The sequence below is a fragment of the Castanea sativa genome, chromosome 5, assembly GCF_040712315.1.
Source record: "Castanea sativa cultivar Marrone di Chiusa Pesio chromosome 5, ASM4071231v1".
In the NCBI taxonomy this organism is placed as follows: Eukaryota; Viridiplantae; Streptophyta; class Magnoliopsida; order Fagales; family Fagaceae; genus Castanea; species Castanea sativa.
The window spans coordinates 51728898-51740826 of record NC_134017.1 but is presented as its reverse complement, the minus strand read 5'-3'; the positions used below and the strand labels follow the sequence as shown (position 1 = coordinate 51740826).

At 37.5% G+C, this 11929-nt stretch overlaps 1 protein-coding gene across 1 annotated transcript; it reads right to left on the bottom strand.

Annotated features, from left to right (window-relative positions):
- Positions 1-1238: 1238 nt before the first annotated feature.
- LOC142635387 (codeine O-demethylase-like) lies at positions 1239-2323 on the bottom strand. Its single transcript, XM_075809550.1, has 2 exons — positions 2204-2323; positions 1239-1397 (listed from the first exon to the last, which is right to left on the bottom strand). The coding sequence occupies exons 1-2, from the start codon at positions 2321-2323 to the stop codon at positions 1239-1241; spliced, it is 279 nt and encodes a 92-aa protein (XP_075665665.1).
- Positions 2324-11929: the final 9606 nt, after the last annotated feature.

Here is an 11929-nt window from a genome sequence, read left to right as displayed (position 1 = left end):
GTCACTTTATTCAACCCCTTGTAATCAATACATAGCCTCAAACTTCCGTCTTTTTTCGTAACAAAGAGAACTGGTGCACCCCATGGAGATATAGTGGGTCTAAGTGTCTAACAAACCCCTTGTCCAGTAACTTTTGCAACTGCACCTTCAATTCTTTTAGTTCTATTGGGGCCATCCTATAAGGAGCCTTGGAAACAAGGCTTGTACTTATCAATAAAGAACTCAACCTCTCTATCTGGTGGTAACCCTGGCAATTCCTTAGGAAAAACATCTGGAAATTCTCTTACTAGTAGGATGTCTTCTAACTTCTGCTCGCTAATCTCAGTATCAATCATGTAGGCCAGATAACCCATGGCATCTTGGGTGGGATTTTTTTTAGAGAGCAATATTGAGGATTAATTTCTTGCATCTCACCATATCACCGCTCGACTCTTTGCTTAAATTAGCTTACACATTCAACATTTTTTAGACGTAATATCACAAGTACAAAGCTTAATTATAAAATTAGTTGTAACTTTAGACTATAACCTTACTCAATATCTTTTAATGTGAGGTGAATTTTGACAAATTCACCATTAGATTATATCTTCTTTTTATATCCTTCATGCTTGCAAAATTTCTAAAAAATTAAATATCAATAGCTATGTTATCAATAAATTATTTAAATTGCAAGTTTTTATAATATAAAATTATGCATAAAATATAAACTTATAGATCATATAGTAAATAATATCCGATTAACACAAAATTTGATATGTGTAAAGAGCATAAAATTATGCAATTCAACAATTAAAATTTCAAAATATGTAGTAATGTTTATTTTATTGAGTAAAGTTGTAGTTTTATACTATAACCAGTTTTGTAGCTAAATTTTGTTCCTTTCACAAATAGCAAAAACTATAAACCTTCAAGAAGAGGGAAGTCCTTGCAAGTTGTAACTCCAATGTCCCATATTTGCTAGTCTTTCAAACAACATCATAATTAACGAATATATTACAGAAGGTTCTGCATTTATTTTTGTAAATATTAATGAAGCCACTGAATTTTACTCTTCATGAATCATGATTTAATAAAAATTCTTGCAACTCACCATTTTGCTACTCAACTACTGCATAATTTGGCGATCCAAAAAGCAGGTGTTGCCCTCCCCATTTTTCTATTCTCATGAAGTCAAGATATGACTTGCCATCTAGTTTTCGAGCAAAAAGGTCCTCAAAGTACTTCTCTATAGAAACTGTTCAAAAATTTGCTGGGTTGTCAGGGCCAATAAGGCTAGGAGCAGGACCCAGTTCCGAGTCTAGATTGGAACTATGAAATGTAGCAATGGGGAACCTCTCATTTGTAGAATTTACTGTTGCTCTATGCTTCATGCTTTGATATATGCCATTTCTCACAATCTGCAGGATAAACAAGAAAATTTAATACCAACGTTTACTTCATCTTTTATGAAAAAAACTGATGTTGTAGAGGATGAGCAAGGTCCCATTGGGAATAGAAATGTAAACTTTAACATAAAAGAAACAATATTCCCAACTTGACTCAATTCGGGACAATGTTTGAGTTAATTGATGAAAGTCATAAGTAAAGTTTCTTTAGTCATATCTTCCAAAATAGGAGTCTGGTGATGCTCTTGCCGACTACAACTGATTCCAGGACCTAGAAGAAACCACACAATATGCAAGAATAGATAACTAAGTGATTCATATTGATGGGATAAACATCCTCCTAGCCCACTTAGTTTGATCCAAGACACTGCGTTGCAGAAATAGTTTCCTATAGAGTAGTTGTTTTCTAATAAATGAGTGGAATGGTAGTGAATGCATGAAAACTGGCTATAACTTTAATCTGGAAAAGTTCCAGACTTTCTGAATATTCCAATTGACCAAGTAATATCATAATACACATTCTTTGGCTTCTACAGCTGAAGAACAGCAAAAAAGAAGGCCATTTGTCAAATTCGTTTGCTTCTACAATGCTATTCTGATAACTCATTTGTGGACTAATCTTATAGGTTTCGTTTAAGGGATTAGTGAAGCAGTCTTGGACTAATGAAGTTAAGCTATACTATAACAACATCAAAATTTATTAGTACCTCCATGATATCACCAAAATTGACTATAAAAGCATTTGGAAGAGGTTTAACAGGAACCCAATTTCCTTCCTTCCGGATCTATAGGCCTTCGGTTTCATTGAGCTGAAAAACAATTGTCAGAGCATCAGTATCGGAATGAGGAGTCAACCCAATGGCCTTATCTGGTTCAGGGCATGGAGGATAGTAATTCATTCTCGTTGTCTGAACTCCATCAATAAACAACTCTCTCATTTCCTCAGTGTTAACATGTATAATGTTGTGGGCTTTAGGCCCAACTAGTTTACTTGTATAGCACTCTTACTTGTACAGCACTCTTACTTGTACTCTACTCATATTTACTTGTACTGCACTCATATGTCTCCTATATAAAGGCACTCATGTATATTCTTTCAGTGAGAAATACAATACTATTGAATTCAGTATTTCTAACATGGTATCAGAGCCATTGCTCTGACCTTTTCTTAGCAGTCTTGTCTTTATTGGTATAACTTCATTCTCAATATTGCTTCCACTGTCACAAAAACTGCCACAGCCTTTCACCGTTGAACCTTCAAGTCTTCCAGACATCGTCCTCAGGTTCAGGACTTGTAACAGCCGCCGTTGAGGAGTTCGAACACTGCAAAGACCACTGCCTTTTTCGGCACCGCCGTGAATATTGCTCCGAAAAATTTTCCGAAGGTACCACGAAGATCGTCTTGCTCCGATCTACCTTTTCGTGAAAACCTCACAGTCATCGGAGGCTCCACGCACCCTCACGTGCCGCCCAAAGCTTCTGCACTGAAGATCACACGCCCACACGCCGCCACGCGCCAAATCCCTGCCTCCACGCGCCGCCACGCGCCAGACCTGCTCCTGCTGACATCAGCCCTAGGTGACGTCATCATGCCACGTCATCGCTGACATCATCCTCCAACGCGCTGCTGACGTCACCGCCACGTCACTGTTGACCGTTGACTGTTGACTTTTTCTGGAGTTGACTTTTTGCAGTCCAGATTCTCCTTACTCAGTTTTTCGCGTAGATTTCATTTTTGCAATCCATTTTTGCATATTTTTCTTCTAAATGAAGCATAAGGATAGGTCTTCTTCCTTTTGCAACAATCGTCGCCGACAATCCAGCAAACGTTTTTGCAATTTTTGCAAACATTTTGGCCATAATATTGAGACTTGCTTTCAGTGCAATAAATTAGCTGTTTCAATTTCTGCTACCACTATTGCTAACATTGAGAGTGTCCAACCAATGGCTCCCGTCTCTGCGCAGTCTAAGTTTTCAGGTCGCACTTTCACCATGACCACAGATGACCTTAAAAACATCGTCGACAATGTCATTTGTATGGTTGGTAATGCATCTTATTCCTCTTCTCTCTCAGCTTTATCTGGTATGTCTCCTTCCTCTTGGCTTATGGATTCTGCTTGTTGCAATCACATGACACCTCACTCGTCCTTATTTTCTGAACTTAAACCTGCACCACACCCTCTTACTATTCGCACAGCAAATGGTTCCACAATGTCTAGTCATAATATAGGTTCCGTTTCAACCTCTAACCTCTCCGTTTCTGGGGTTTTTAATATTCCTAACCTTTCTTACAATTTGTTTTCTGTGGGACAATTAGCTAAGTTGGGTTATCGAATTATATTTGATTATTCTGGGTGTATTGTGCAGGATCCAAGGACGGGACAGGAGCTAGGGACCGATCCCAGAGTTGGGCGTATGTTTCCCATGGACAACCTTCGTCTTCCACTTGTTGCTCCTGTTTCTATTGCCGCAGCTGCTGCAGTTTCTTCTATTCCTTCTCTTGCTCTTTGGCATGCTCGACTTGGTCACGCATCTTCTTCCCGTGTACAACAATTGGCTTCTAGAGGTTTGTTAGGTTTAGTGTCTACAGAAAATTTTGATTGTGTTTCATGTCAGTTAGGAAAACAACCAGCTTTGCCTTTCAATTCTAGTGAATCTATATCCACTGATATCTTTGACCTTATTCATTCTGATGTTTGGGGACCTTCCTCTATCTCTAGTATTGGTGGATCTCGATATTTTGTTGTCTTTGTTGATTATTACTCTCGCTATAGCTGGATCTTTAATATGAAACATCGTTCTGAATTATTGCAAGTGTATTCTAATTTTGCAAAAATAGTTGAAACTCAATTTTCTAAACGTATCAAAATTTTTCGATCTGATAATGCTCTTGAATACACTCAATATGCTTTCCAATCTGTTTTGCATTCCTATGGCACTGTTCATCAACTAACTTGTCCAGGTACCTCTCAGCAAAATGGTAAAGCCGAACGAAAACTTCATCATATTCTTGACACTGTTCGTACTCTTCTTCTCTCTACCAAAGTTCCTGCTCCTTTTTAGGGTGAAGCTGCTCTTCATGCTGTTCATACTATTAATCGCATTCCCAGTCCTGTCATCCAAAATCAAACTCCATAGGAGCGCCTTTTTGGGTCACCTCCAGATTATCACCACCTACGCTCATTCGGCTCTGCTTGTTTCGTTCTTCTTCAGCCACATGAGCATAACAAACTTAAGCCTAGGTCAAGACTTTGTTGTTTTCTTGGCTATGGCGAAACTCAAAAGGGGTATCGGTGTTATGATCCTATTTCTCATTGTCTTCGTATCTCCCGCAATGTTGTCTTTTGGGAACATCGCCTCTTTGTCGAGCTCTCTCACTTCTGTGCTTCTCTATCTTCCTCTTCTGTCTTAGATCTATTTCCAGATGAGACACATATTCCTTCTGTAGCTGCTCCTGACCCTCCTGTAGCTGCTCCTGACCCTCCTATAGCTGATCCTGATCCTCCTGTAGTTGCTCCTCATTCTCCTATTGACTTCTCTGCCCAACCACCAGAAATCCTTAATCCCTTTCCTAGTTCCCCCTTTAATGAATAGGTGGAAGATGAACAGGTCAAAGACGAGCTACCCAACCCTGATCTTGGTTCCCCTGCTCCTGCTCTGCCTGAAGATCATGCACAAGACATTCCACCTCGTCACTCAACTCGGGTAAGATCCATTCCTGCACATTTACTTGACTATCATTGTTACACTGCCCTTGCTACACTGCACGAGCCTCACACCTATCGTGAGGCTTCCACTGACCCTTTATGGCAGATTGCAATGAAAGAGGAACTTGATGCATTATCTAAAAACCATACTTGGGACTTGGTCACTCTCCCCCCTGGGAAATCTGTGGTTGCTTGTAAGTGGATCTACAAGATTGAGACTCGCTCTGATGGGTCCATTGAGCGCTACAAAACTCGTCTTGTTGTAAAAGGTTTTACACAGGAGTATGAGATTGATTATGAAGAGACCTTTGCTCCGGTTGCTCGTATCTCTTCTGTTCGTGCCCTCTTAGCTGTTGCTGCTGCCAGTAAATGGGATCTTTTCAAGATGGATGTCAAAAATGCATTCCTTAATGGGGATTTAAGTGAAGAAGTTTATATGCAACCTCCTCTTGGTCTCTCTGTTGAATCAAACAAGGTTTGTCACCTTCGACGTGCACTTGATGGCCTTAAACAAGCTCCACGTGCTTGGTTTGCCAAATTCAGCTCTACCATCTCTCGTTTGGGTTACATGGCCAGTCATTATGATTCTGCCTTATTTCTTCGTCGCACTGACAAAGGCACTATTTTACTTCTCTTGTATGTGAATGATATGATCACAACTGGTGATGACCTTAGTGGCATTCAAGAACTCAAGGATTTTCTCAGTCAGCAGTTTGGGATGAAAGATCTTGGACATCTCAGCTACTTCTTGGGTTTTGAAATCACTCATTCTACAGATGGACTTTACATTACTCAAGCCAAGTATGCCTCTGAACTCTTGTCTAGAGCTGAACTCACTGATAGTAAGACTGTTGACACTCCAGTCGAGCTTAATGCGCATCTGACTCCCTCAGGGGGGAAACCATTGTCTAATCCCTCTCTTTACAGACGCTTAGTTGGCAGCCTAGTTTATCTTACTGTTAGTCGTCCAGACATTTCCTATGCTGTTCACCAGATGAGCCAGTATCTGTCTGCTCCATGATCGACTCACTATGCTTCTATTCTGCACATTCTTCGGTACCTAAAGGGCACTCTCTTTCATGGTCTTTTCTACTCTGCTCAGTCTCCTCTTGTTCTCCGTGCATTTTCTGATGCCGATTGGGCAGGAGATCCCACTGATCGCAGGTCCACCACTTGTTATTGCTTTCTTCTTGGTTCTTCTCTAATTTCTTGGCGAAGCAAGAAACAAACTCATGTGGCCCGTTCTAGTACTGAAGCAGAATATCATGCCCTTGCTGATACGACATCTGAGCTTCTTTGGCTACGATGGCTTCTCAAAGATTTAGGTGTGTCTACATCCTCTGCTACTCCTCTTTATTGTGACAACAAGAGTGCCATTCATATTACTCACAATGATGTCTTCCATGAACGGACTAAACACATCGAGATCGATTGTCATTTTATCTGTTATCATCTTGTCCATGGTACTCTCAAGCTAATCTCAATCTCCTCTACGGATCAACTTACAGATATCTTCACCAAGTCACATCCTAAGGGACGCCTTCGTACTTTGATTGACAACCTCAAGTTGGTCTCACATCCACCTTGAGTTTGAGGGGGGCTGTTAACATGTATAATGTCGTGGGCTTTAGGCCCAACTATTTTACTTGTATAGCACTCTTACTTGTACAGCATTCTTACTTGTACTCCACTCATATTTACTTGTACTGCACTCATATGCCTCCTATATAAAGGCACTCATGTATATTCTTTCAGTGAGAAATACAATACTATTGAATCCAGTATTTCTAACACTCAGCATCCATCTTCAAAGCTTTAGCCATATAACCTAAGATTGTCATGGCCAGCTTCTTTACTTCTATAGAGTACGTTTCCAAGGTCTCTTTGCATCACAAATTTGAAGCTGAACTAAAATTGTGTGTGTTATACCTAAAACCAGTGTTTCCAAATCAAACCAAGAAGGTAGAAAGAGACCTGAACTCTGGTGGAAGCTTGTCAAATGTCAAATAAGTCAACCCTCCTTATATTATGTGGTCACGTAGTTATAAAGAACATGTCTGACCAATCTAGCTTCTGCTCGTCTGACACCACAAAGAGCTGCCCAAAGCCCTCTTGATGGTTTGGCTGCTGCCATAGCTTCTTCTTTTCTTCATATGGAAGTTTGAAAAAACTCTCAATCTGTGTCCGGAATTCTTCCAGCAATGAAGTACTAACTCCATGATTTACAACCTACACTTACAATAATTGGATTGCTAATGATTCAATATATGTCTGTGTGCTCGCCTTAAAATCCAATAATTCAGTTTAAAACTATAAAAATGGAAGCACGGGGCAGGGAAGATCATCAAATTTGGGAAAAAAAAAAATTAACCAAAAAAAGTTCTAAAGTATATGCTCAATAGTGCAAGAGACTAGCAGTAAAATTTGAAAACATGAACAACTATCAACAACTCAAGGACTGGGAAATACAAATAAAGGCCCCTAGTTGGGAAAGGAAAATGATTCTCTCCATTTCATGGTTCTAGTTAAATATTACACAAATTTAAAAGTGTGTCTAGTGTCACGTCATTTAAAATTTTTAAATGGTTATACATGGTTAGATTCAAAAAATACAATCTTAGCTGTGAAATGGATTGTCTCGTCTCCATTTCACTGGAAATAATATCTTATGGTAGGAGTACAATAAGAATCATCACATGTGCACTATTGAATTACCATAAAACCTAACAAACTGGAAATGGATTTCATCCTGGGTTGTATGGATCCTATCTAATCCTATCTAATCCTACCTGGTGCTTTATTCTCTCTCTCAAATTCCGATCATTTCTATTTACAACCATAAATATTGTAACTACCTTCTTTGATGTGAGTAACTAACTTCACATAAAAGTAAAAACATTGCAGCCCACCCAATAGATTAGTATTCAGCAGTTTAATATGGCTTTTATGAGTATGTACCATAATTTTTTTAGAAAATTTAAAATATAAAGATGTCATGTTACACGTGAAAGATTGACCCAACTCAATATAAAAACTAGGAACGTAACACTTCAAAGAAATAGTTTCTTCATTTGGCGAATGTATGAAAATCATATTTCAGTCATGAAAAATCGTTGGGACAAGGCTGTAGTGCCATCAATACATCTATACCTGGAAGAATCCCCAGTCTTAGCAAGCAGAGTGGAGTCTATCCAATTCAGAATTCATGTAACCTTCAACATCCATCCAATCTCTCAACATCAATAACTGGCACCACCGATGGAAGTGATGAGTGATGAGAGACAATCAAAGGGTCCTCCTGATCATCTCTCACGTACCTTGCTGGTATGTTGATGATGGGCTCCTTGGTCAGCTCCTGGACACTAGGCACGTACTATTATAGATTTTCCAGGAATTACTTCTGTTCTTGACTCCATGGTCATGCTGTTCTAGGATTTTGGCCAATAGTTGAAAGTTAAAGACCAGAGAAAGAGAGAACAAAAGAGAATTCAGCTCACCTCAAAATTTCTTCATTTCAAAAATTTGTAGAAGTTTGGAGCTGGTGTCATTTGCTGACTTCGTGGGACACATTATATTGTATTACTCCTACATTGGATCAATATACAAATTGGACACACGTGGTCTTACAAGAATTTTCTAGTATCTAATAGAAATTTGTTGATAAATAGCACTAAAAAAAATAAAAATAAAAATGTAGAGTTGTATACCATACAATCCGCAAAGGATTTGATACCACATGAAAATTGATGTGGCGCTGTCAGCAAAAGCTAAATTGGAGGCTTATCAGTGAAAAAGAAGCACTATGGGTCTGAACTCTTTTACTACAAATAATTTACCTAAGCCCATAATGAGTCTAGAGTGTAGAATTTGGAAGGCTATCAAAGTGGGCACTCATGTCTTTATAAGAGACCTGAGATGGGTTGGTCGGTTTTAAGGAGTGAAACCCATGTCAAATATTGTTTGGACTCATTGTCCAGATTGGGCAATATCAGGAACCTGTTTCCTAGTCCCATAGGCCCAAACCAGGTCATCACTTGGTCCAGAATGTGTTTTTCCGTGGATCTATTTCTATTTTCTTTCTGCCTTGTTTGGGAGGGATGAAATGAATGGAATGGATTGAAAGAAATTGTCTGGAATATTTGTAGGATAGTACACAGTCCACCAGAGAGGACTAAGTCGCATTTAGGTGTACTGTCTTATTTCCAAATAATGTTTAGACCATGATTGGTAACATGTATAAAATATGGATGTTCTTATAAAATGTGGATATTTAGTGTTTACATTTTACATAGGGTGTGTATGGTGTGTTTACACAATTAATGCAAAGTAAAAGTTTTTCATAATATTTTCCTTTCAATTAACTGATATTTTCTTTTCGAATTTGACCATTAGGCTCAAATCCAAGAAGGTATTTGGTATCAAATGATACCATATCAACGGTATCAAAATCTAATAAGTGTGAGACATGTCAACAAAATATAACTAACCTACTAACAATTGTTTTTCAATTATTAGTAGGTTAGTTATTTTTTGTTGACATGTTTCTCGTTTATTAGATTTTGATACGGATAACATAGTATCACTTGATACAAAATACTTTTTCCTCAAATCCTTGGCTAAATAGAAGAAACAATTACTAACCAATATGACCAAAAAACTTTGGATTGGCAGTTGAAAATTGAAATTACCCTTCAAATCCATGTGTTGGGAAAATTCCATTTTGAATAATGGCATCGCTATCTTTTAGGCCCATCAAAAAATATAAAATAGAAACCTCTTAGTGTTTTTAAAATGAGACATAACAAGTCCTTAAGAAAATTTTTCAAAGAAATAGACAAGATGAAACAACAGGGCCAAACCAATGTGTTCCCATTTAACATGATCACATGGTGATCATGAGCCAAAAGATTCATATTGTTGTGAAATTTATTGTGTATGTAGTATGGTTTTTTTTTTTTTTTTTCATCAAAACAAATGAATAGTAGCAAACTAGTTAAAACATTACTTTATAGAGCACCTCCCTGGAGATACTTGCTTGAAGTATATAAGCCCACATATTTCTAGGCTCACATGTTGTGAGGGAGCGGTTTCATTGCCAACATTGGTCATTCCATGAGATACTCTTTCGAAAGATTCATGTCGTATCTCATTTGAAAGATTCAAGTCTTTGCAACTTTATGTTCCTTTATAGGTGTATCAAATACAATGGTAAGGTTTGAATTTTAGTATAGGGGATAAGAATTAAAAAACAGTGTTATGAGAAAAATAAATTTAAAGATACTTCACTAAAATAAATAATTAAACATAAATTTAATTATTATACAAAATATAAACTGTAATTGATATGCTAGTAAGAATAATCTTCTTCTTAAGCAATAATCTATGAGAAGATTCAAAAAATCCACCTTTATACAACTTCATTTAGGATTCAATTAAGGTCCACATAATTTTGGTGGAGGGGGGGGGGGGGAGGTTTATAAATGGCACACTTCTCAAAATGGACCTCAGGAGCAACTGGGCCTAATTCACCTTCAAATCATCCTACTCCAACTGAGATGACAAGCTCATCTAACAAGCAAATATTCCTTAGGGGTATCCAATACTCGAGGAAGCACTGTTAGGGCAGCCACATGGTAGACAAGGTCAAAGCCATTCCTGATGAGAACTAGATGGTCGAAAAGGGCTATGGTGATAGATACAAGTAAGGGTAGAAGAAAACTTTCCTATAAAGCAACTATCACCTCCACATTAAATGCATTGCAACAGCTCAGCTGGCCGCATTAATGGCAAAATAATGCCTGAACAGTCATCATGTAGCATGTATCTCACTTAGCCACCACTTGGAGGGGAAAGATGAGACAAGTATCTAAGAGAAGATCGAAAAAGCAATAATAAGAAGTGAAGAATCCCTAATAAACAAAGATCGGAAAATTTAGAAGAAAAATACATTATCCATAAATTGTAAAGCTTGTATGAAATCACTCCTTGGTCTGCCCGAGGAGACTTAAATAAGAATTTCCATCCTACTTATAATTCCTTTTTGTAAAAAATCAAGGGAGATTTGCCTTTTCTTTATACTCAATCCAAATTGTACAAATTTGAAGCCCAAAGTGTTAGCCTACATACTCATTACTATATATTAATTGTAATGGGCCCAAGGAAGTAGTTCCTTGGCAATTTCGAGCCCATACAACTACATATACATTTGATTAAAAACTGATATAAAAAAATCAAAATATAATTATAAATGATTTATATAAAATATTTAAAAATATTAGTTGAATACTTAACTGTAAATTGAGAATACAAATTTATGTTAAAAATGAAAAATATAATATTTGAATAAAAATGGAACTCAAAATGGGTAGTGCTTAGTTATGAAATTTTGTTTTTTTAATTTTTTTTCCTGTTGAAAAAAAGGCATTATTTTAGACATGACTCTAGTAATCTAGCCAAGAATCTTGTAATTTAGTGGCAAACGTCTTCTCTTTTATTTAGGATTGTGGGTGCCAAAGAGTGGGGCATTTCTTCTGGGAGCAACGTTGCTGACTAAACTAATTCTTGCATGTCACCACTGTACTCGTTGTTTAAATTCGCTTACACATTCAACATTTGTTAGAAGTACTTTTACAAATAGCAAGTTGCAACTCTAATGTCCCCTGTTTGGTGGTCTTTCAAATAGGATCATAACCAACGAATATATTACACAAGTTTCTGCATTTTATTTTCATACTTATTAATGAAGACATTGAATTTACTCTTTATGAATCATGATTGAAGATAAATTCTTGCAACTCACCATTTTGCTACTCAGCTACTGCATAATTTGCATTGCAT